The sequence below is a fragment of the Marmota marmota genome, unplaced genomic scaffold (genome assembly GCF_001458135.2).
Source record: "Marmota marmota marmota unplaced genomic scaffold, marMar, whole genome shotgun sequence".
NCBI classification, from domain to species: Eukaryota; Metazoa; Chordata; class Mammalia; order Rodentia; family Sciuridae; genus Marmota; species Marmota marmota.
This window is the reverse complement of record NW_026000316.1, coordinates 1,060,163-1,086,628: the sequence shown is the minus strand read 5'-3', so window position 1 is coordinate 1,086,628 and position 26,466 is coordinate 1,060,163. Positions and strand designations below refer to the sequence as shown.

Genomic DNA, 26,466 nt, shown 5'->3' with positions numbered 1-26,466 from the left:
TCAGAAATTTACAAGGATTGTTTCAAAATGTGAACAAAAAAGGAGGTTAACAGATGGAAAGAAGAAATTCGAAGGTTCTAGATATAAAAATCATATTTAATAGAAGAGAAAAAAGTGTTCCTAAATAAAAAAAATCTTTATGTGATAAATAAGAGTTTAAGTAAGTGATACAGAAGGTCTATGTAAGTTTGTTTTTACAATCAGTCATATGTTAAAAGGACAAAGATTTCTTAAAACATTAGTTTACCCATAACATTGTGTTTTAATAAGTTTTGTTTCTTGTTTCTAGAGCAAGTAATCTTAAAAAAAAATTAAACAGTTGGTTAAACAAGAACTGTTATTTTAGAGAACTGTGCTGTGTTATTTATTTAAAATCTAAATTTGGTTAATATAAAAACATCAGTGTAATTGTGGTGCTATTAATGTGTTCATATCTTCCAGGTATACAAATCTGTAAGGTAGAAGCTTTAAAAGAGCATTATATCAAGCAGGTGTTCTAAAGTTGTATGGTAATTTTAGGCTTAAAAGAAAAACATATTGGAGATTTATTTATATCATTTGATGTTCTATAACTGGACCTGTTATCAATAGGATGTGTAAAGTTTTATGTTACTTTTTACATTGAGGTATGATTCTTTAATTGTAAAAATGAAAAGACCATTCTGGACGCTTTGCCCGGTTGTGACCAGACTCCTCATTGTCTCCCTCGTGGCATTCATCGTGGCCACGGGGATGGGAACTGGACTTGCTGGCCTCTGTACTTCTTTACAAATGTGCAATAAGCTTTCTCAGCAGATGATAGATGGTATGCACCATGTTGCCAACACTATCTTAGACCTGCAATCTCAACTCATTCCTTGGCTACAGTTGTCCTCCAAAACCGTCATGACCTGGACCTACTTACCACTCGAGAAGGGGGACTATGCCTGTTCCTACAGGAGGAGTGCTGCTTCTATGCCAGTCGCTTTGGTATCGTCCAAGACAAGATCAAGAGACTACAAGAAGGCCTTAAAACCTGTTGGAATGAACTGCAATCTAGCTTTCTAAGGACTGGACTAACGGGTGGGTGGCTCCCTTATTGAGCCAGAGCTGTTCAACTGATGGTGGTCTGGCAGCAACACGCTGTCTTACAAGATGCTGACTGGGAACCCTATGAGGTTGGTCATGCCCCTACCAGGACAAACAGGTGTAAGCCGGGAGCAGAAAGGTGTCCTTCATAGGCGATAGACATCTCCCTTTCTTAAAGCTTCCCATTGGGTCTGCCGACCCTGCAGGTGAACTGCCAGAAGAGCCAGAGTGGTAGTCAATGACGGGTAAGATCCCCAGAGGGGGACGACCTAAGACAGGCACACTCTCAAGTAAGGCAAACACCTGCTAATAAAACAAAACGGGGGAGATATAGGTCATAATGTAACGTGGGGCATGTTGCATCAGAAAAGAGGAAACTTAACTTGCTGGCTGCTACCCGCTTCCCAGTCCTGGGGCCACATGTGGCTAAGAGAGCACCTAGCGATTAGCCAGAAGGCATTGCCCTGGATTGTGATGAAGACAAAGACCACCTCTAGGATAGGCTCAGAACCCCTCTGCCCTCATGGACATTACTGCCTGTAGGATGGGTGTAGATGTAAATTCTCCCCACCTTGCTGACCTGATTGGCTCCTGTACATTATATTAGCTGTGTATGTTTTCTCATTAAACGAGATCCTGCTTTGACAGTTCTCCCTGGAGCGTCTGATTGTCCTCCAGAGAGGGAGGGCTGGGTGTGGGTGGCCAGTCGACCTTTACCTTTCTTGGCGTGCTCCCCCAATCTCTCCCACAGGTCAGGAGAGAATGGGGGACTAAAAACCCCGACAAGAGCCCATAATACAAAGAAAGAAAATCTATTCTTGCCAACAGTTTTGAGCACCTCTGGAAACAAGCCCTTTATTTCTCATTACGATTTATCATATTTTTCCACATGCCCCCCTTTTAATTTTTAATTTAATTTTTCACAAACATATACATATATATTTATTCATATGAATTTACTTTAATTGCTTTCTTCATCACCCATTTATTATTTAGCTTTGGTCTGACTTAAGTGGGATAAAATTATATGTGGGTTTGAGTTGATCTTACATTTGTCCCTATTATTAGGCCTACTATTACCACTTCTTTACTCTCTTCCCCCACTAGTAACCAAATTTTCCTGTTGCCTCTTCCTCTCTTTCATTTTTTTTTTAAACTGAGGATTGAACCCAGGGGCCCTTAACCACTGAGCCACATCCCCAGTCCTTTTTATGTTTTATTTAGAGACAGGGTCTTGCTGAATTACTTAGGGCCTTGTTAAATTGCTGAGGCTGGCTTTGAACTCACAACCCACCTGCTTCAGCTTGCCGAGCTGCTGGGATTACAGGCATATGCCACTGCACCCAGCCCTTGCTTTCATTTTAAAAATTACTTTTAGTTATTTTTTACTCCTTCTTTATAGCCATCATCTGCTACCTATCTCCTGCCTCTTCCCTGTTAGTATTTTAAATATCTCAAACTTTATCTTGCCTTCCTAGCCTATTTTTTCTTCATTTAATAAACTGTAATTGTAATATCTGATAAAATAATACAGTTTTTGTAATTCCTACCCCATTTATGTTGTGATTAAGTGGATGTTGTAGTAGACACCTGGTGTATAATGCTCGATCTAGTTCAGTTTTCTTTTTTTTTAATGTTGGAGCTGATATTAAATGCTGACCCTACCATTCCTATGCAGGTAGCAGTTAGTGTTATAGATATCAAAACAGACACCAGACATTTATCTTAAGGCTGTACATCTGTTGCTAACATTAGTGCTATTCCTGGCTCCCCTCTTCCTCTAAGAGGGGCTAGGAAGGGATTGAGACATTTCAGTTTTGTTAAGTAGAGATCCTGCTGCTGAGCAATACTCACAACTCAGTCAAGTAACAGCAAATCTCACCCCACATGATCTAGCCCCACCTGAGCCCCAACAATATTTCAACACAGAACTGGGAAGACAAAACCCCTAAACTAATAACCAAACCCCAAGGAGGAACAACCAGAGTGGGACCTCAGGTCTCATTCCCGGATACATATTCATACATCAAAAACAGGGAGAAATCTCAGAACAAAAAAATATAACTACATATAAAAGGACATATGTATGAAAGAGAAAGAGGAATCCATTTCAATTGATGCACAAGTCTAGGACCTCTGAAAACATATGAAAAAGGCAAACAAATCTTCTCCCTACAAAATTTACAATCCCCAACAAAGGATCCCACATATACAAAAGTGGATGAAATTCTAGATAAAGACTATGGAAACTGTTTATTAAGGGGCTGGGGTTGTGGCTCAGTGGTAGAGTGCTTGTCTAGCATGTGCGAGGCCCTGGGTTCAATCCTCAGTGTCACATGAAAATAAATAAATAAAATTTAAAAAGAATTGTGTCCAACTACAACTAAAAAAATTTAAAAACTGATTATTAAAATGTTCAATAAACTAAAAGAAGCTCTAAGGAATGAATTAAGAGAGCAAATACAGGAGATGAAAGATCATTTCAATAAAGAAATAGAGATAATGAAAAGAAACCAATCAGATTTCTTGGAAGTGAGAGACACAATGAATCAAATTAAAACTTCATTTGAAAGCATCACCAACAGATTAGATTGTGTAGAAAATAGAACATCAGGTCCTAAAGATGGGGTATATGAACTTGAATACCAAGTATACAATAAAGAACAAAAAATAAAAGACCATGATCAGAATATACAGGAACTCTGGTACAGCATCAGATAATAAATTCAAGAGTCATTGGAACAGTAGAGAACATGGAGATATAGGCTAAAGGCATAAAGAACATCTTTGAATGAAATGGTAACAAAAATTTCCCCATATTAGAAATGAGATACACATCCACATACAGGAGGCATATAGGACCCCAATTAGACAAGATCAAAAGAGAACCTCTCCAAGACATACCATAATCAAACTGCTTAACATAGAAAATAAGGAAAGAATATTGAAAGTGTCAAGAGAAAAACATCAGTTCATATTTAGAGGCAAACTAATAAGGCTCTTTTCTGACTTATCAATTCAGAGTCTAGAGTCAAGGAGGACCTGAAATGATATATTCCAAGCTCTAAAAGAAAACAATTGCCAGTGAAGATTGCTATATCCAGCAAAGCTATCTTTCAAAACTTAAAAACTTTCCATGACAAGGATAAACAACACCAGCACTACAAATATCAGAGATATACTGCCATAGAGAAACAACAACAAAAAAACCTCAAAGATCCCTCCAAAATGAAGACCATTAGAAGGACAACAACTAAATGAAAATCAAGACAGATTTAAATACAGCCATCAAACCAAAATGTCAGGAAACAACACATACTCAAATAACACTGAATGTAAATGGTCTCAACTCCCTAATTAAAAGACATAGATTTAGTAACATAGATTACTAAATGGATTAAAAACAAGATCCAACTACATGCTGTTTGCAAGAGACTCATCTAATAGGCAAAAACAACCACAGGCTGAAAGGAAAAGGATGGGAAAAAATTCCATGCAAACGGGAGTCCAAAATCAAGCAGGATTAACTATTCTCATATCTGACCAAGCAGATGTCAAGCAAAAATCAATCAGAAGGGACAAAGAAAGCCAATACATACTGGTAAAGGAAACAATGAACAAGAAGATGTAGCAACAGCAAATATATATGTCCAATGTCAGTGTACCAAATTACACTTAAAAACCCACTTCTTGACATTAAATCCCAGATGTGCCCCAATACAATAATATTTGGTGCCAGGAACAGTGGCACAAACCTGAAATCCAGTGGCTCAGGAGGCTGAGGCAGGAGGATTGAGAGTTCAAAGCCAGCCTCAGTAATTTAGTGAGGCCCTAAGCAACTCAGTGAAACCTTGTCTCTAAATAAGATGCAAAAAAGGGCTGGGGATGTGGTTCAGTAAATAAGTGCCCCTGAATTCAATCCCTGGTACCAAAAAAAAAATATTGGGTGATTTCCAATCATATATATTCCAAATAATATAAATTATTATTTATAATACTATAAATTGGAAATTTATAGTATTATAAATAATACTATAAATCAAATGAACCAAATAAATATCTATAGAATATTTCACTCTAAAACAACTGAATTTACTTTCTTCTCAGCAGCTCATGGAACATTTTCCAAAATAGGCCTTATTCTTGGTCACAATACAAGTCTTAGTAAATACAAAAACTAATATTGTCCTATGAGATCATAATGGAGTGAAATTAGAAATCAACAGCAAGAAAAATAATAAAAACCACATAAAAACAACAGAGATTGAACAATACTCTTTAAAATGAGGAATGGATTATAGAAGAAATGAGAGAAGAAATCAAGAAATTCTTAGAAACAAATGAAAGCAGAGACACCAAAATCTCTGGGACAGTATAAAACAGTTCCAAGAGGAAAATCTATAGCATTGAGTGCCAAATTAAAAAATATATCCCAAATAAATAAGTTTATGCTCCACCTCAAGGCCTTAGAAGAAAATTAGCAAACTAATTACAAAACCAGTAGAAGACAGGAAATAATTAAGATCAGAGCCAAAATTAGTGAAAAAAAAAAAAAAACAATACACAGGATCAATGCAACAAAGAGTTGGTTCTTTGAAAAGATAAAGAAGACTGATGAATCCTTAGCCAAACTAACCAAAAGAGAGAGAACCAAATTTTAAACAATTAGAGATGAAAAAGGAGATATAACCACAGACATTTCTGAAACCCATGGGATCATTAGAAACTATTTTGAAAATTTACATTCCCATAAACTGAAAAATCTAGAAGACACTGTCAAATTTCTAAATACATATGAGCTCGACAAGTTGAACAGGAAGAGAGAGAAAAATCTGAACAGACCAATATTAAGTAATAAACCTGAAACAGCAATTAAATGCTTTCCAACAAAGAAAAGCCCAGAAACAGATGGCTTTCAGCTGAATTCTACCAGGTCTTTAAAGAAGAACTAATACCAGTCTTTCTCAAATGATTCCATGAAACTGACAGAGAACACTCCCAAATACATTCTATGAAGCCAGTATAACCCTGATACAAAAGCCAGACAAAGATACAGGAAAGAAAACTACAGACCAATATCCCTGATGAACACAGATGCAAAAATCATTAATAAAATAAGCATTCAAAAGATATCAAGAAGATAATATACAACAGGATCAAGTGGGTTTCATCCCAAGGATACAAAGTTGGTTAAACTTGTACTAATCAATAAATGTAATTAACCACATAAATAGAATTAAGGACGAGAATCATATGGTCATCTCAATAGATGCACAAAAGGCCTTTGATAAAAATCCAGCACCCAATCATGTTGCAAACACAGGAGAAAATAGGGATAGAAGGAGCTTACTTTGACATTATAAAAGCTGTATATGACAAACCCAAGCCAACATCAAACTGAATGGAGAAAAAAAATGAAAACATTTCCTCTAAAATCAGGAACAAGACAAGAATGTTTACTCTTACCACTTCTATTCACTATAGTTCTTAAAACTAGTCAGAGCAATCAGGCAAGAGAAGGAGATTAAATGGATACAAATAGGAAAAGAAGTACTTACATTATCTCTGTTTGCTGTTGACATGATCTTACATATAGAAGACCACCCCCCTCAAAAAAAAAACTCCACCAGAAGACTTCTAGAGCTGATAAATTCAGCAAAGTAGCAGGATACAAGATCAACATTCATAACTCAATAGCTTTCCTATATTCCAACAGTGATTCTACTGAGAAATAAATCAGGAAATTTATCCAATCTGTAACAACTTAAAAAATATTTGGGGATTAATCTAACTAAAGAGGTGAATGAGCTCTACAATGTCAATTATAGAACACTGAAGAAAAAAACTGAAGAAGACTTTAGAATATGAAACCTCCCATGTTCTTGGATAGGCAGAATTATCATTGTCAAAATGGCCATACTGCCAAAAGCAATATACACGAATCACCATCTAAATACCAATGATATTCTTCACAGAACTAGAAAAAAACAGTCCTAAAATTCATTTGGAAGAATAAGAGACCCAGAATAGCCAAAGCAATCCTGAGTAAGAAGAGTGAAGCAGGAGGCATCACAATACCTGATCTCAAATCATACTACAGAGCTATAGTAACAAAATCAGCATGGTATTGGCATCAAAATAGAAATGAACACCAAAGGAATAGAACATAGAGACAAATCCACATACTTACAGTCATCTAATACTTAACAAGTGTGTCAAAAATATATATTGGAAAAAAGGTAGCCTTATAACAAATGGTGTTAGGAACTGAATATCCATATATAAAAGAATTAAACTAGATCCCTATCATTTACCTGCTAAATATACCCAATTAAAATGGATCAGAGACTTAGGAATTAGATCAAAAACCTTGCAGCTGCTAGAAGAAAACACAGGGTCAAAAATCCATATTAGTTGGGCACAGTGGCACATACCTGTAATCCCAGCAGCTCAGGAGGCTAAGGCAAGAGAGTTGCAAGTTCAAAGCCAGCCTCAGCTACTTAATGAGGCCTGAAGCATTTCAGCAAGACCCTGTCTATAAATAAAATGTTAAAAGGGCTGGGGCTGTGACTCAGTGGTTAAGCACCCCTGGGGGTGGTGGTGGGGGTGGGGGTGGTGGTGGTGGTGGTGGTGGTGAAAAATCATATTGGTATAGGCACTGACTTCCTTAAAAAGATCCCTACAGCTCAATAAATAAAAATAGGAATCAATAAGTGAGATGGCATAAAATTAAAAAGCAAATAAAATGATTTAAAAGTGTGAAGAGAAAGCCTATAGGAGAAAATCTTTGCCAGCTACTCATCTGAGGAATACTATCCAGAATATATATAAAAAACTCAAAAAGCTTAACACCAAAAAAACCAAAAACCAATAACCCAATCAATAAATGGGCAAAAAAATGAAAGAGACATTTCTCTAAAGAATATATGGTCAATGAATATATCAAAAAAAATCAACATCCCTAGGAATCAGGAAAATGCAAATCAAAACTTCTTTGTGACTTTAACATACCTCTTTCACCACTGGATAGATCTTCCAAACAAAAACTAAACAAAGAAACTACAGAGCTAAATAATACAATCAACGATTTAGACTTAACAGACACAGAGTATTTTATCCATCATCAAGCAAATATACCTTCTTCTCAGTAGCACATGGATCCTCCTCTAAAATAGACCATATGTTATGCCACAAATACAAAAAAAATAAAGATACTACCCTGCATTCTATCAGATCTTAGTGGAATGAAATTAGAAATCAATGAGAAAATTAAAAATAGAAGCTACTCCAACACATGAAGACTAAATAATATGCTACTGAATGAACAATGGGTAGCAAAAGACATCAGTGAGGAGATAAAAAATTATTAGAGAACATATCAAAATACATAAATACAACATATCAAAATCTCTGGGACACCATGAAGGCAGTACTAAGAGGAAAGTTCGTTGCATTTAGCTCATTCATAAAAAGAATAAAAAGTCAACAAATAAATGACCTAACATTACATCTCAAAGTCCTAGAAAAGGACGAACAAATCAACTCCAAAAGCAGAAGACAGGAAATAATTAAAATCAGAGCTTAAATCAATGAAATTGAAACAAAAGAAACAATTGAAAAAAAACTAACAATGAAAAGTTGCTTCTTTGAAAAAATTAATAAAATTGATAAACCCTTAGCCATGCTAATGAAGAGGAGGAGAGAGAAAACTCAAATTACTAATATTTGTGATGAAAAAGGAAATATCACGACAGATACTATTGGAATACAGAAGATAATTAGAAACTAGTTTGAAAATTTATACTGCAATAAAGGTCTAAGACATCAACAAATTTCTAGAGACATATGATCTGCCCAAACTGAATCAGGAGGACATAAAAAATTTAAACAGATCAATTTCAAGCAATGAAATTGAAGACACCATCAAAAGCCTACCAACCAAGAAAAGCCCAGGACCATATGGACTCTCAGCTGAGTTCTGCAAGACCTTCAAAGAAGAACTAAAAACAATACTTCTCAAATTATTCCATGAAATAGAAAAACAGGGAACCCTTCCAAACTCATTCTATGAGGCTAGTATCACCCTGATAACAAAACCAGACAAAGACACATCAAGGAAAGAAAGCTTCAGACCAATATCCCTGGTGAACATAGACACAAAAAATTCTCAATATAATTCTGGAAAATTTAATACAAAAACATATTTAAAAGATAGTGCGCCATGATCAAGTGGGGTTCATCCCAGGGACGCAAAGTTGATTCAACATACAGAAATCAATAAACATAATACATCATATCAGTAGACTTAAAGCCAAGAATCATATGATTATCTCAATAGATGCAGAAAAAGCATTTGACAAAATACAGCATCTCTTCATGTTCAAAACAATTTAAAAACTAGGGATAGTAGGAACATACCTCAACATTGCAAAAGCTATCTATGCTAAGCCCAAGGCCATCATCATTCTAAATGATGATGAATTCCCTCTAAAAATTCCCTCTTTCACCACTTCTATTTGAAACTCTAGCCAGAGTGATTAGAAAGACAAAAGAAATTAAAGGGATACAAATAGGAAAAGAAGAACTAAAACTATCACTATTTGCCAATGACATGATTCTATAATTAGACGATCCAAAAATTCCACTAGAAAACTTCTAGAACTAATAAATGAATTCAGAAAAATAGCAGGTTGTAAAATCAACACCTATAAATCAAATGCATTTCTATAAATAAGTGATGAATCCACTGCAAGAGAAATTAGGAAAACTACCCCATTCACAATAACCTCAAAAAAAAAGAAAGAAAGAAATACTTGGGAATCAATCTAACAAAAGAGGTGAAAGATCTCTACAATGAAAACTACAGAACACTAAAGAAAGAAACTAGACTTTAGAAAATGAAAACATCTCCCATATTCTTTGATAGGCAGAATTAATATTTCCAAAATGGCCATACTACCAAAATTGTTATTCAGATTTAATGCAATTCCTATTAAAATCCCAATAACATTCTTCATAGAACTAGGAAATGCAATCATGAAATTCATTTGGAAAAATAAGAGACCCAGAATAGCCAAAGCAATCCTTAGTAAAAGAGGCATCCAATACCAGACCTTAAACTATACTACAGAGCAATAGTAATAAATACAGTATAGTATTGGCATCAAAATAAACATGTAGACCAATGGTACAAAATAGAAGACACAGAGACAAACCCATATAAATACAGTTATCTCATAGTAGACAAAGGCGCCAAAATCATACATTGGAGAAAAGATAGCCTATTCAACAAATGGTGCTGGGAAAACTGGAAATTCATACGTAGCAAAATTAAATTAATCCTGTCTCTCTCTCTCTCACCCTGCACTCAACTCAAAGTGGATCAAAGACTTAGGCACTAAAACAGAGACCTTACACTTAATAGAACAAAAAGTAGGCTCACATCTTCATCATGCCGGCTTAGGACCTGACTTCCTTTACAAGACTCCTAAAGAACAAGAAGTAAAATTAAGAATCAATAAATGGAATTGATTCAAATTAAAAAGCTTCTTCTCAGCAAAGGAAACAATCAATAATGTGAAGAGAAAGCCTACAGGAATCTCCAGCAATTAGAGAAATTCAAATCAAAACTACTCTAAGATTTCATCTCACTCTAGTTGGAATAGCAATCACAAAGAATACAAGCAATAATAAATGTTGGCAAGGATGTGGGGAAAAAGGTTCACTCATACCTTGCTCGTGGGATTACAAATTGGTGCACACCACTTAGGATAGTATGGAGATTCCTCAGAAAATTTGGAATGGAACCACCATTTGACACAGCTATCCCACTCCTCGGTTTATATCCAAAGAACTTAAATTCAGCATACTACAGTGATGCAGCTACATCAATGTTTATAGCAGCCCAGTTCACAATAGCTAAACTATGGAACAAACCTAGATGCCCTTCAACAGATGAATGGATAAAGAAAATGTGGCACATATACATAATGGAATATTAGTTAACCTTAAGGAAAAATGAAATTATGGCATTTGCCGGTAAATGGATGGAACTAGAGAACACCATGCTAAGTGAAATAAGCCAATCCCCCAAAACCAAAGGCCAAATGTTTCGTCTGAATCTTTACTTTGAATCTTGCAGAGGGGAGTGAGGGTAGGGGTGGGGCTAAGGGGATGGGAAGTATGGTAGGATTAGACAGACATTATTACCCTCTATACATGTTTGATTACACTACCGGTGTGACTCTGCACCATGTACAGCCAGAGGAATGAGAAATTGTGCTCCATTTGTGTACACCGTCATGTTTAACTAATTACAACAAATTTTAAAAAATGGAAGGGAGGACCAGTAGAATAGAAGAAGATGATAAGGGGGAAGAAGAGTATGTAAAAAAAATCCTTATCATGCCTGCAAGGGACCATACACTGCAGCTTCTGCCACTTCTCCAACTTTATGTTAAGCCACTCTCTTCCTTGTTTAAATATTCCATAGGTCCTCAGAGAGGCCAAATTGTTTCCCAATGTGAAAAATTATATTTATTCCACCCAAAGAATCTTTTTATCCCAGTCTTGGGTTGGACTTATTCTTCAGGTCTAGGCTTAAATATGGTTTTCTCAGAGAGGTCTATCATGATCCCTCAATTTAAGATTCTCTTTATTCTAATAGCACCACTAACTTTTTTTCCTTCATAGCACTTCCTTACAATTTTTACCCTTATATTTGTATGATCATTTGTTTGCTGTCAGTATTTCCTGCTAGAGTGTTAGCTCCGTGAAAACAACATTGTAACCCAATGCTTTTTCATTCCATAGGCCATCACTGTTAAATGAGTGAATTTTCACAAGGACCTTGATCTATCCTGATACCCTTATTAGAAGATTTGTCCACCACTATTCCTTTGAGAGTAATAGCCAAAAATAACAATAGAAATAAGATTAGTTGTAGGGTGGGGAGTTCTTTGTATCAAATGTTTTCTGGTTAATTTAAAAACATACTTCTCACCTGATCATTTTTTTGTTTTTCCTGTATCTTAAGCCTCCCCAGCACAGAGTGTAGATGACTCTGGAAAACAAATTGTATGAATGATTACTGCTGAGTCTCAAAGGAAAAGAGAACCAAGGGAAACAGTTTGTTAAATGATTTGATAAGAAAACTGTCAGTTACATAAAATACACTCCTTTTCAAGAAATTAGTGTGTAAAAACTACTCCCTAACTACGTGCTATCCTCTTTGATTTTATACACTCTACACAGCAGGCCTTTTCTAGTTTAGCATAAATCATTTGGCAATGGGGACCTATTAAAGAAGCTGTCTTGGATTCTAGTGCTAATTTCTCCTCCATTTCTGATTCCTACTCAATTTCCACTCACTACAGCAGAATATTGCTAATCTTAACTAATAGCTCTCGTAGTAACAATAACCATAATAATACCACATACCTATATTTTTCAGAATATGTTCATAGCTATTATCTTTGGATATTCTAAAAGAAAACTCCCAAAGTGGGTACAGCTTGTGTAAAATTGCTCCCCTTCTATGACTACCGTTCTACAGGGAATGAAATCTCGTAAATAATTCTCCAGATGCTTCAGAATTTCTCTCACTATCATGAGGGAAGCAAATGTTGCCTAAACACACATTTTCCTTTTGTTGATGCTCTTAAACATGTAATAATAAAAAATAAGGCAACATATTTGTTCTTATTTAAGCATGCATCAGAAAAATTTTAAAATGAATTTAGCTAATTCTTTTCACTGAAATAAGTACATTTTGGTACAAATAACAGGGTTAAATCTATGCCCTAACATTTACTGTGATTCTTAGTTACTTAAACCTCTTTGAGGTTCAATTCTTTAATTATAAAATGGGAACGATGAATGTATCTGTTTCAGAGCTCTGAAGATGAAATGAGATGATACAAAGCTCTTTATGTAAAAAAAATAAATAAAAGCTCTTTATGTGCTAATTGCATAGTAAATGCTCAATACTGGCATTTCTTTTGTCAAGTCACCTGTTACCCTCTACAAAATGCTTACATTAGATGACCAAAATTATGTAGGTAAAATGAAACAGGGTTTTTATTGGAGGTTTCTAAGAGGTTTTTTATGTTCATGAATGAATAAAAATACTGTATAAATATATGTGTGGAAATACAAAGATAGAGATTTTGAAAGTAAGATATCAGGATTTCTTTATACCAGCCATCAAGAACTTACCTTGAGAGTCAGGTTTTCCACTTTTCTGATGAGATCCTTTTGTCTTTGTGCTTTGCTCTGAATCAGCTGGAGCTTTTTCTCCTTGTAATGAATGTGCTTCTGAATCTCCACAACTAACAGAAGTAGAGAGAGACTTTATATGTTTGTAGCCTAAACTAATAGATTGAGATTCAAGTAAAGTAAAACCACTAGATATCTAAGCAAGGACTCTCAAATTTGGTCTTCCATCTGTTGTATATTTAGCCTTAGGCTTTAGCACTGCCACTCATCTCTATCCCATCCCTTGTCTTTTCCTCTAACTTACCTATTGAATTGATACTTTCCTTTGTCTCATACTGGCTACATTCAAAAATTTTGGCCTGTAGCTCCCTTTCTAGAGCCTCTTCAGAATCATCTTCCTCGATCTCTTCCTCTTCCTCCTCCTCATCTTCATCATCTTCTTCCTCCTCTTCCTCCTCTTCCTCCTCCTCCTCATCCTCATCCTCGTCATCATGATTATTACTGCTGGAATCACTGAACATCTCCGGAAGCATATCATATTCTATTGGTTTTAAACAAAAGGAGAATGAAAACTCTGAAGCTTTGCAAATGACTCCCACTCCAGATACAATTATACTCCTTACCCTCAAATCCACTGGGCAACCAGAGGATTTTATAAATGTTTTTTTTTTTCTTGTAGGAAGATTATTCCCTTCATGAAACAAGGAGAGGAAATACAAACACTAACATTCATTTATCTATTCCATGACCAAGACATTTAGAGAATCTAAGGGTCCATAGGAAGTTGAATACCAGGGATGGATGGGAGGTAGAATTCTAATCTAAAACACTTAAGGCACTGGAGAACCAATAAAAGGGAAGAAGGACAAAGGTATCCTTTTTCTATGACTGGCCTGTGAGTCTCTGAATAATGATCTGGCATACAGTTAATGCCTGCACCTATCTGAAGCTCCCGCTCTGTCTTTACTAAAATACCTGAGATATGGCCCTGCTTGTAGCCACTCATTCCTGGGGATATTGGAAAGCCTGGAATGCAGCCTTGACTTTCTATTTCCTTGGTTTCATCATCAGCAATGACTTCCCATCCTGAAAGGAAGAGGCAGTCAAGGGAAAAACAGAGGGAAGGGAGAAGGCACTGATGAAATGGAAGAAGCTCTTTGCTAAAAGTGCTATTTAATTTCATCCAACTTTAAGTCATTTGTATCTGTATTCCTAGTGTGGAGATGTGGCTTATATTAAATTACACAAGTAAATAAATTTCTATTACATGTATTTACTGTTCCTAGTTATTAAGTAACATTTCTCAAAAATCTCAAGTACTGTATATATACTTCAAAATTGGTTCACAAATACTGGAAGTGACATTTGTCAGCACATGCACATGGGGTGGAATAGACTATACAGAAAATATTTGGTACAAAGGATACGGGCACTGACAGCTTCAGCATCTGAACACAGCAGTCTCTTCACTTCTTTCTCCACATCTGGAGAGTCAATGTACTGAAGCAAAGTACAGGAGGGAATACCAGTGGCTTCATTTGACAAGCTATGTTTTGCAGGATTGCTTTTTTCCTATATACCAAGGAATTTGAATGATTAGTGCTCATCACATTCTCATCCTAGATGCTCAAAGTTCTATTTTATTTATTTTTATTTTAAAAAATATATATTTTAGTTGTAGATACAATACCTTTATTTATTTATTTTCATGTGGTGCTGAGGATCAAGCCCAATGCCTAACACATTAGAGGCAAGCACTCTACCACTGAGCCACGACCCCAGACCTTCAATGTTCTATTTTAAATAGTGATATTTATCACGAATTGGTGTGACTATACTATGTATACAACCAGAGATATGATAAATTGTGCTCTATATGTGTAATAAGAATTGTAATGCATTCTGCTGTCATATATAAATAATAAATAAATAAATTTTAAAAATAGTGTGATATTTATGAAAGAATCTTTAGCCAGGGTCTATATTTTTGTAAAGTAAGCTTATTATTCCCAATTAAACAAATTATTTGAGACATTTAAACTTTTCAGTCTGCAATTCTATAGTAAAGACCTCCTTCAGAGGTACAATCCTTAGGCTCAGTTATTACTTATTTGCCCTGATTCTTACTGGCAAAGAACTATAATACCTATTAGTTATTTAGAAATAATTTGGTTTAAAGATCCAAATTCCTAGATTTCACCTCCCTGTGTCTTTATTATTAGAGATGTTCCTATAAAAACTTAATCCTAACTACATGTTCTCCCTTTAATCCAGCTTTAGACAATTATCTCCACAGCAACCAATTTCTCATGCCACAAATAGAAATCAAGAGGAAATAAGCAATTAATTGTAAATAAATGTTGGTAAGAGTGAATCCTGGCTTCCAAGGAGTGGCTTTTGAAATAAAATCAGATAAAAAGCAGACTGGAATATACAGGGCCACTGGCCACACTGTATCTTTTCATTTAGGAATTACTGGACATTCAACAATGAATTCATTATTCAGGAAATCAAATCTAGTATATGTATATGGGGAATGGGTGTTAAAAGTGAGAAGGAAGGCTCAGAAGTAACCTTTACAATTTATATTATTTGTTTGAAACTAGTGAGCTATTTAAACACATTAAAAGTAAATGATGATGTTACATTATGATTTTTCTACCTCAGTAAAGGTGATTTCTTCAATTTGCTTGAAATCAGCAGTCTATGAAATAAAACATAATAAACATAATAAAAAGTTACTTTATGATTGCTCTATTTCAGTAAAGCTTCAAGAGAGCTATAACTATTCTTTTAAAAATTTTTTTTAAGTTTAGTTGGACACAATACCTTTATTTTAATTATTTATTTTTATGTGGTACAGAGGACTGAACCCATCACCTCGCACATGCTAAGCAAGTGCTCTAATGCTGAGCCACAACCTCAGCCCCATACAACTATTCTGAACTTAGTTTTACATTTAGTAGGCCCTCAATAAATGCTGCTGACTAACAAGAGTATAAAGCCCAGGCAACACATGGATTAAAAAACTCAAGAGTAAAGATATCAGTTCTCCCCAAACCGATCTATAAGTTTAATGCAATTCTGATCAAAGCAAGGCTTTTTGTAGATACAAACAAGCTTATTCTAAAATTTATACAGAAATGTATAGGCTCTAGAATGGTTTAAACCATCTTGACAAAGAAAAATGAAGTGAGAAGTTTTCTGATTTTTAAACCATTGCTTTGAGATGTGCTGGAGAGATTGACACATGGATCAGTTGAACAGAATAAAGAACCCAGAAATAAACACACACAAATACGTCCAACTGATTTTTGGCAAAGGTGTGAAGGAAAGAATACAATAAAGGAAGAATAATAAATAGTGCTGGATCAACTGAGCATTCTTAAGCAAAAAAAAAAAAAAATGAACCTGGAACTAAACCTTATACTTTTACAAAATTAACTAAAAAATGGATTGGAGACTTAAGTATAAAATGTAAAACTTTTAGAAAAGAAAAAGGAGAAAGTATTTGGGATCTGGGCTAAGAAAGACTCCTTAGATTTAACACAAAATGCAAGATCCCTTAAAGAAAATAAATTTAATAAATTAGACCTCATCAAAACTAAAACTTTTGCCCTTCAAAAGATCCTGTAAAGAGGATGAAAAGACAAGCTACAGTCTAGGAGAAGATACTGGCAAACTACATATATGATCAAAGACTTGTATTCAGTATATAAGTAAAACTCTTCAAACACAACTATAAAGTCATTTCAGAAAATGAGCATAAGGCATGAACTGATGCTTTACTAAAATGTATATATCTGTGCAAAATGAACACATGAGATGTTCAATATTGTAGCTATCAGGGAAATAAATACAAATTATTATTGTAATGAAATCACTATATACCTATCAGGATGGTTAAATTTTTAAAAATGGTGATATTATGGCTTTTGGGGAACAAAGGCAGAATGTTACAGTTTAGATGTGGGATACCCCCCAAAACCCCATGTGTGAGACAATGCAAGAAGGTTCACAGAGAAATGATTGGGTTGTGAGAGTCTTAATCCAATTAATGAATTAATCCTCAGGGATTAACTAAGTGGGAACTGAAGTGGTAAGGTGTGGCTGGATGAGGTGGGAATTGGGGGTGTGGCTTTAGGTATATATTTGGATCTAGAGAGTGGAGTCTCTCTGCTTTCTGATCACCATGTAAGCTGCTTTCCTCTGCCACACTCTTCCTCCATGATGTCCTGGAGCTGGCCTTCTATGGACTAAGACTTCTGAAACTGTGAGCCCCCAAATAAACCTTTCCTCCTCTACAATTGTTCTGGGCATGTCTTTTAATCACAGCAGTGGAAAAGCTGGCTAAAACAGAAATTGGTACCGAGAGTGGGATTGTTGCTGTGACTAGCCTGACCATGTGGTTTTTGATCTTTTGGGAATTGGTGAGAGGAATTTTGAGATGTGTGGCAGTGCAAGCTGCTTTAGATTGTTGTAAGTGGAGTTTACAGGGCTATTATAGGGAAGCTCAGAAGACCAGAATGCCAATAGGATCGTGGTCAGTGAAGACAGGGCTCAAGAGAGTTCAGAAAAGGAGAACTCTATTGGAATTTGGAGTAGAGGCCATTCATACCATTCATGTTATGTTCTGGCTGAGAAGTTGTCTACATTTTGCCCCTGTCCTGAGACTTTCTGTGGAGATGATTTTAAAAGCAATGGACTTACTTTTTTAAACGTTTTTTTAGTTGTTAGTGGACCTTTATTTTTTATTTATGTGTGGTGCTGAGACTCAAATCCAGTGCCTCAAACATGCTGGGCAAGCACTCTGCCAACTGAGCCACAACCTCAGCCCCCAAGCAATAGACTTCTTAATCTGGTAGAAGAAATGTCTAGGTAGCATAGCATTCAGATGTCGGCACAGATATTGCTGGCAAATTTTAGCCAAATTTATTGTGATATTCAGGAGCAGAAAGCAGAGCAGAAATATTTGAAAAACTTGAACTTGAAAGGCAGGAGTAAAACTGGAGCTAAGAAAGTTGCAGTTGTTAAAGACATTACTGACACTAAAGAAATGCTAAGGACTTTGCCTAGAGACTATTAGAAAGATGGCTTTAGGGCATCTCAGGAGCTGGCAAGACCACACCTCTCTCAGGCTCAAGGGAGTAAAAGTGAAAATTCTCTTGAGAAGAGACCAGTGAGGAATCCTTCTGTACAAGGGGACCTGGAAAGCTTTTTTCAATATGCTCAGCCACCCAGACACTGAAAGGCTGCTGCAGCTAGGGTCCGTGGAGGCTTGGTACTGCTCAAGATGGCAGCAGACCTTGGCATCAACCACATGGTGCTGGTTCTGCAGGAATACAGGATGCTGGAGTTAGGGGGTCATGGAGGCTTCCACCAAGATTTCAAAGGAAGGCCTTGGAAGCCAGGCAAAGTGCAGCAGGGTCAGAGTCCCTGCAAGCACTCTCTGAGAAAGCAAGGTATGGAGATTTGAGGAGGTAGCCAAAGCTGCCATGAAGACCCCGAGATTAAGAAATGCCAGTGACATGGGATACTGTCCTAGGAAAGCTGCAGGAATTGAGCAGAGACAAGCCAAAGAAAAGCCACTTGCATTGTAACCAACATGGCCACAGGGGTGGAGTTATAAAAGCATTTTGGAGAGAACATCACAATGCCACGTGCCCCAGATCCTGGACATGAAGCTACAGGACTTGTTTGCCCAGCTGGATTTCCATCTTCCCTTGGTCCTATCCCTTCTTTCTATGTCCCTAATTTGGAAATGGAAATGTTTACTCTGTACCATTATATACTGGGTACTTGTTAATCGCTTTTTAATTTTACAGGAGCTCACAATGTGAGTTGTCTTGAGCCTCAGAAAAGATTTTGGACTTGAACACTGAGCAATCTCTGAACTATTGAGACCATGGGGACTCTTGGGAATGGACTAAATGTATTTTGTATCATCAAATAAGTATGAGCCTTTGGGGGCTCGGGATGGAATATTATGGTTTAGATGTGGTATCCCACAAAAGCTCATATGTGAGACAATGCAAGAAGGTTCACAGGAGAAATGACTGGGTTGTGAGAGTCTTAACCCAATTAGGGAATTAATCCCCTGATAGGGATTAACTAAATAAGTAGTAACTAAAGTGGTAGGGTAGGGCTAGAGGAGGGGGAAATTGGGCGTGTGGCTTTGGGGTATATATTTAGATCTGGTGAGTGGAGTGTCTCTCTGCTTCCTGATCACCATGTAAGCTGCTTCTCTCTGACACACTCCTCCTCCATGATGTTCTGACTTACCTTGAGCCCTGAGAAATGGAGTCAGCCTTCTATGGACTAAGACCTTTGAAACTGTGAGTCCCAAATAAACCTTTCCTCCTCTGCAACTGTTCTGGTCAGGTCTTTTAATCACAGCAGTGAAAAAGCTGACTAAAAGATGACAACACCTAATGTTGATGAAGAGGTAGATAAACTGAATCACATTTTTGGGGTGGAAATATAAAATGGTACCTTCCTCTGAAAAAAGCATTGCAGTTCCTTATGAAACTAAATATGTAACTGCCATACAACCCAATAATTGCACTTCTGGGCATTTATCCCAGAGAATTGAAGATTTATGTTCACTCAAAAAACCTGTTCACAGTTTTACTTATAATGGTCAAAAACTAGAAACAACCCAGATGTCCAGTTAAACACATTGGTACATTCATATTAATGAATACTACTAAGCAATAAAAAGGAACAAACTATTGATGCATGCAAAAGCTTACATATAGTGTAAGGGCATTATGCTGAGTAGGGAAAAAGCTACTCTCAGATAATATATACTGTATGTTTCCACATAGATGATATCCTAAAAATTACAGAGATGAAAAACCAAGAGTGTAAGGTAGAAGGAAGGTGGGTATGATTATATAAGGGCAAGTTAAGAGATCCTTGAGGTGATGGAACTGTAGTATTCTAACAATGTAGGTGGGTACATAAACCTTCACATGGGATAAAACTGCATAAAACTAAATACATGCACCAAACACATGAGTACAAGTAACATGGGATTTGAATAAGACTGGTGAACTGTAATAATGTTAGTTTCCTGTTTATAATTATTATATTATACATTTGAAAAATGATATAATGGGGGAAACTGGGAAAGGGGCACATAGTAGCTCTCTTTTATTTCTTAAAATTATATGTGAATCTAAAATTATTTCAAAATAAAAAGTTCAATTGAACAAAAGAAGTCAAACTACAGTACTCCTGTAGCTTACCAAAGTTTCTGCAAGCCTGAAGTAAGGTAAAGAATATAACCACAATTCCCAAATCTCAGGTTCTATATGGGTTCATTTTAAAACTATATCTTGAGGGCTGGGGTTGTGGCTCAGTGGTAGAGCACTCACCTAGCATGTGTGCACCCTGGGTTCAATCCTCAGCACAACGTAAAAATAAATAAATAAAATAAAGGTATTGTGTCCAACTACAACTAAAAATAAATATTAAAAAAAAACTATATCTTGAAATCCAAAAATAAAATCATGAGTTTCAAATTCATGGTCTTTTCCAGACCTCTAATAACTAGCCTTAAAAACAGGTCTATTTTTATTCATTGCTATATTCCCAATGTCTAACACACAGTGTCAAGCATTTAGCCCACTTTCAAATGTTTAATGAACATATAAATGAATGAGCAAATTAATTTTTAATTGACTTTCTTCCTTTTCTTCCCCCTCATTATCCTCTTCTCATCCACCCAGCAGACACACAAATAGCATGAGACTCACCTTTTTTTTTGTTTTCCAGAATCTTTTCTTTCTGACATTCTTAAGTGGTGGAGTAACTAAAATAAATACAACATGGTGAAACATACTTATAACTGAAGGTATTTACATGTCTATCAGAATTTGATAGAGGGATCATACTATAAGCTACTGGTTCATGACATGCCTTCCTTTAAGAGAGTTTGTGAGTCTAATAAACCAGGAAAGAGGTCCCTGATTCAGCAGATAAATACAGTCAGCCAGAATGAGCAAGGGGCAGGTGACTTACTGCCATGCTTCCAGATATATTTTTTTTCTGTTTCCCTTTCGTTATTCCCGGTTATATTGACATCAGTAGAGGTAATTGGTTCTTCTGGAGAAGAGTGAAGATCACCATCAGCACTGCACACAAGCATCTACATGCAAAGATAAAACATAAAAATAAATAAATAAAATAAAGGTATTATGTCCAACTACACAATACCTTTTAGTAGCAAAGATAAAAAGTTGACTATAGCCACAAATCTTGGGTTAATAACGAATCATGAACATTCTTACCACCATATATCCTGGAGCACAGAGAAGACTGATACTTGGCATTTCCAGAAAACCTAGTATTATGTAATATACATTCATATTCTCTCTCTTGCTTTCAAATTCTTTCTCCCTCTCTCATTCTTATTCTTTCTCTCTTTCCCCTCTCTCTCCTCTCTCCAACAGCACTGTATATAGACTGTGAACTTTTTTTTTTAAACTGGAGTGTTTACCATTGCAGAGAGAATATGTTTAAAAATGCATACATCTTAGCATTTTGATCTAGAAAAGAAATTAGAAAGCAATAATAGAGATGATGAATAAGAACCAATTTAAGGGCTGGGGATGTGGCTCAAGCGGTAGCGCGCTCGCCTGGCATGTGTGCGGCCCGGGTTCGATCCTCAGCACCACATACAAACAAAGATGTTGTACGCCGAAAACTAAAAAAAAAAAAATATATATATATATATTAATTACAATTCTCTCTCTCTCTTAAAAAAAAATCAGAAAATTAAAAAAAAAAAAGAACCAATTTAAAGCTCCAGAGTTAACATACTACTTTAGTAGAAAGTTCAGAAGATTCCAGCTGTTCGTATTTTTAAATTTTTTTTTAGTTGTCAATGAACCTTTATTTTATTTATTGATATGTGGTGCTGAGAATTGAACCCAGTGCCTCACACATGCTAGGCAAGCACTCTGCCACTGAGCCACAACCCCAGCCCCGTATCTTTTAATTAATAAAAGTCACTATAAATGGCAAGTAGGTGATTATAAAAGATATTTGAATGAAATAAGGTAGGGAAATTTCAAGATAAAACACTAAATCAGAAGTTAATATTTTTTTCCTGTGCAGTTTATCTGGAAATCAGAAATGGCAAGTAATCTTTCACCAAGTAGAAAGGAGTAATGGGAGAAAACAAAAGGGATTCTTGAAGGATGTGAGGGCTAGAATACTAAGATAATTAGTTCATACCTGGGAAATATCTGCAGTTTTATAAAAGGTTTTTTTATCAAGAGTTTTCAGGCTTCCAATGACACAAGGCAAATCAACCAGCTTAGCAGATAGTGAGACATCTTCTACCTCAACAACTGCATGACGTCTATCAGCTAAAGAGAAGTAGAGAAGATTAAAGTTGACATTTTCCTGATGAATTCCTAAGCCTCCTAGGTTTTAAATAATGAAGACTTATGTGGGACAGATTAGTTTTTCAGTGAAACCCACTATTTCTCAAAATGTTAGGACTGTGTACACAATTGGTAAATTCTGAGAGAAAAGAAGGGAGAGTACATGGAGTTCCTTATCCCAGCATATGTCACTCATTCAAAAGTAGCTAACTTTCTTGGTAATGATTGTGAACTAAATTTGGTTGAAGGAGAAAATTTATCATTTTCATCCAGAAAGGCAAATTCTATTCATTTAAATAAATTCCTTATTTTATTTATTTTTAATTTTTTTTCATGGATCACTTTCTTTTTATAGAAAGGATAGAATATCATATATATTCTTTTTAGCATTCCTCTTTTAACTTTAACAGTGTATTCTGGAAGGCATACCATATCAGTTCATTGAAATCTTGATCATTCTTTTTTTAATAGATGCATAGTACTCCTTATGGATTTATCATAGTTTATATAATCACTCACTTAATATCTCTCCCATATATCTACATTTATATCAAAACTTTACAAGTACAAAGCATTCTATAATGAATAACCTCCTGCATACATATTTTTATTTTATTGATGAAAGTATGTCTTCAGGGTACAGGCCCACAAAGTCACTTGTTGGACTGAAAGGTAAATGTACCTGTAATTTTATTAGGTATTGCCACATTTCCCAACAGAAGGGTTAAACAATTTGCATTCCTACCAGTAATGTATGGAAAGTGCCTGTTTCTACACAACTTTGCCAACAGATACATTCTTTATTTAAAATTTTTTTTAGTTGTAGATGGACACAATATCATTATTTTATTTATTTTTATGTGGTGCTGAAGCTCAAATCCAGTGCCTCACACATGTGAGGCAAGTGCTCTACCACTAAGCTGCAGCCCCAGTCCCACATTCCTTATTTCTTAAGAGACATTCAATAATGTCATCATATATGTGTTTTCAAAGGGTTGGATGAAGAAAGAGTGTGATCTTACATTGATGCTACATATCAAGTTAAAATCTCTAGTTGGGAGGGGTTGGGGTTGTGGCTCAGTGGTAGAGCACTTGCCTCGCATGTGTGAGGTACTGGGTTCGATCCTCAGCACCACATAAAAATAAATAAAAATTAAAAATTTTCTAGTTGGATTCACAATGATAAAACTCTATACTTCAGAAATGTTCTGAACTCTAAGTCATGCTCAAATGTCTCAAATATGAATAAAAGAGGATTTTGGTATAATTTTCTAATATTAAGTGAAAACAGAAGATGCAGAACCATGTTTAACAAAATCTTTTTGTGTGAATTAACTTTTAAAATACAGAGAGATAATTTATAGTATTATATATAAAACTTTCTCTGTAAGAAAACACAAGAAGAAAGAATTAATACTGGCTATCTTTGGTATCAAGGTTGGGACACTGAAGCAGGCAAGCTTCATTTTTCCTTTTGAATTTATCTGTTTTGAGTTTTCTAACCATGAACTTGTATCATCTTTTATTTTTAAAGTGAAAATAGAGTTAAGTGAGTAGTGGGATTATGGGCCACATTTTATTTTCTTATTTATACACTTTTCTGTATTTTAAGAAAGCTAACAAAAATCTATCTATCTATCTATCTATCTATCTATCTATCTATCTATCTATCTATCTATCAGTACTGAGGATTGAACCCAGGGGCACTTAAACACTGAGCCACATTCCCAGCCCTTTTATTTTTTATTTTAAAACAGGGCCTTGATAAGTTGCTTAGGGCCTTGCTAAGTTGTTCAGGCTGGCCTTGAATTTGCAATCCTCCTGCCTCAGCCTCCCAAACTGCTGGGATTACAAATGTGCGCCACCACACCTGGCTAACTGTTTATTTATTTGGTGTGTGTTTTAAGCAGACAAACTCTAGGTGAAAGCATTTATTTACTTTTTCTTTGGGCTTTTTTAGAATTAACATGATTTTTAATTGACAATTATATTACATTTATGGGGTACAATATGATGCTTTGATATATGTATACAATGTGGAATGATTAAATCAACCTAATTAACATAGCTTTGCTTAATATTTTTTGGAGTGATACATTTGAAATTTACTTTTTGGGGGAGGGTACCAGGGATAGAACTCAAGGGCACTCAACCCCTAAGCCTCCACCCCAGCCCTATTTTATATTTTATTTAGAGACAGGGTCTCACTGAGTTGCTTAGTGCCTCGCTTTTGCTGAGGCTGGCTTTGATCTCACAATCCTCCTGCCTCAGCCTCCTGAGCTGCTGGGATTACAGGCATGTACCACTATACCCAGCTGAAATTTACTTTCTTGCTAGGCATGGCGGTGTGGCCTATAGTTCTAGCTACTTGGGAGCAGAAGTATTGATTAAATCTAGGAGTATAAGCACCTTGGCAGCATAGCAAGCTCCTATCCCATAAGAAATAAAAACAAGAGAAATGAAATTAACTTTTTTGTTATTTTGAAATATATATTATTACTGAGTATAGTCACCCTGCTGTGAATGGATCTGAAAACTTCTCCCTTCTGTCTAGCCAAAACTTTGAACCTGCTGACCAGCAACTCCCTATTCCCTCTCTCTTCCCCCACCAGTGCTCACCAGTCTCTGGTAATCACCAATCAACTTTTTGGTATGAACTCGATTTTTGAGATCATACTGTATTTGTTTTTCTGTGCCTGGCTTATTTGACTTAGCACAATGTCTTCAATATTAATCCATGTTGTTCCAAACGACAGAATTTCACTCCTTTTAAAGACTGAATACTATTCCCATAGAGTACCAAAATTTTCTTTATCCATTCATTCTTTGATGGACACTTAGGTTGATTCAATATCTGAGCTATTATGAATAGTACCACAATAAATATGGGATTACAGCTATCCCTTCAACATACTGATTTCAATTTCAAATTTTAATTTATATTCCCATAAATGGAATTGTGGGATCATACGGTAGTTCTAATTTTAGTTTGTTGAGGAACTTTCATACTGACGGCTGTAGTGATTTACATTTCTACTAACAGTGTGCAAGGGTTTCCTTTTCTCCACATCCTCATCAAAACTTATTTTTCTTGCTTTTTTCCATGTTTTATTGGTACATTATAGTTGTACATAATGTTGGTATTTGTTGTTACATATCCATACATACACACAATATAATTTGGCCAATATCTTTCCCCAATATTTACTATGTCCTCCCCTTTTCCCTCCCCCTGGTTCCTTTCCTCTACTCTCTTGATTTTCCTTTGATGTTTATGAGATCCTCCCCTTGCACACCTTTCTTTTACATTTTCCTCTCTAGTTTCCACATATGAAGGAAAACATGTGACCTTTCACCTCCTGAGTGTGGCTTATTTTGCTTAACATAAGATTCTTAAGTTCCATCCATTTCCTGCAGATGACATAATTTCATTTTTCTTTATGGCTAAATAAACCTCCATTGTATATACATACCATATTTTCTTTATACATAATCTGCTGATGGATACCCAAGTGGGTTCCATGGTTTAGCTATTGTGAATTGTGCTGCTATAAACATGGACATGCATGCATCGCTGTAGTATGATGATTTTAATTCTTTAGGATAAATATTGAGGAGTGATATAGCTGGGTCAAATGGGGGTTCCATTCCTAGTCTTTCGAGGAACTTCCATACTAATTTCCATAGTGGTTGTACTAATTTACAATCTCACCAATAGTGTAAAAGTGTTCCATTTCCTTCATATCTTCTCCAGCATTTTTTATTGTTTCTATTTTTTTTTTTTTTT

General features: G+C 35.7%; 1 protein-coding gene across 1 annotated transcript in view; it reads right to left on the bottom strand.

The window, feature by feature from the left end:
- Positions 1-1,170: 1,170 nt before the first annotated feature.
- The window catches only part of Taf7l (TATA-box binding protein associated factor 7 like), a 33,849-nt gene continuing 8,553 nt past the window's right edge, over positions 1,171-26,466 (bottom strand). The window contains exons 4-14 of the mRNA XM_015502265.1: positions 22,528-22,661; positions 21,310-21,436; positions 21,045-21,100; positions 15,947-15,988; positions 14,712-14,784; positions 14,260-14,370; positions 13,589-13,825; positions 13,285-13,397; positions 12,064-12,130; positions 1,786-1,838; positions 1,171-1,371 (exon numbers count right to left, since the gene is read on the bottom strand). Coding sequence (XP_015357751.1) covers positions 1,171-1,371; positions 1,786-1,838; positions 12,064-12,130; positions 13,285-13,397; positions 13,589-13,825; positions 14,260-14,370; positions 14,712-14,784; positions 15,947-15,988; positions 21,045-21,100; positions 21,310-21,436; positions 22,528-22,661 — 1,214 coding nt within the window. The remainder of the gene's footprint in view (positions 1,372-1,785; positions 1,839-12,063; positions 12,131-13,284; positions 13,398-13,588; positions 13,826-14,259; positions 14,371-14,711; positions 14,785-15,946; positions 15,989-21,044; positions 21,101-21,309; positions 21,437-22,527; positions 22,662-26,466) is intronic.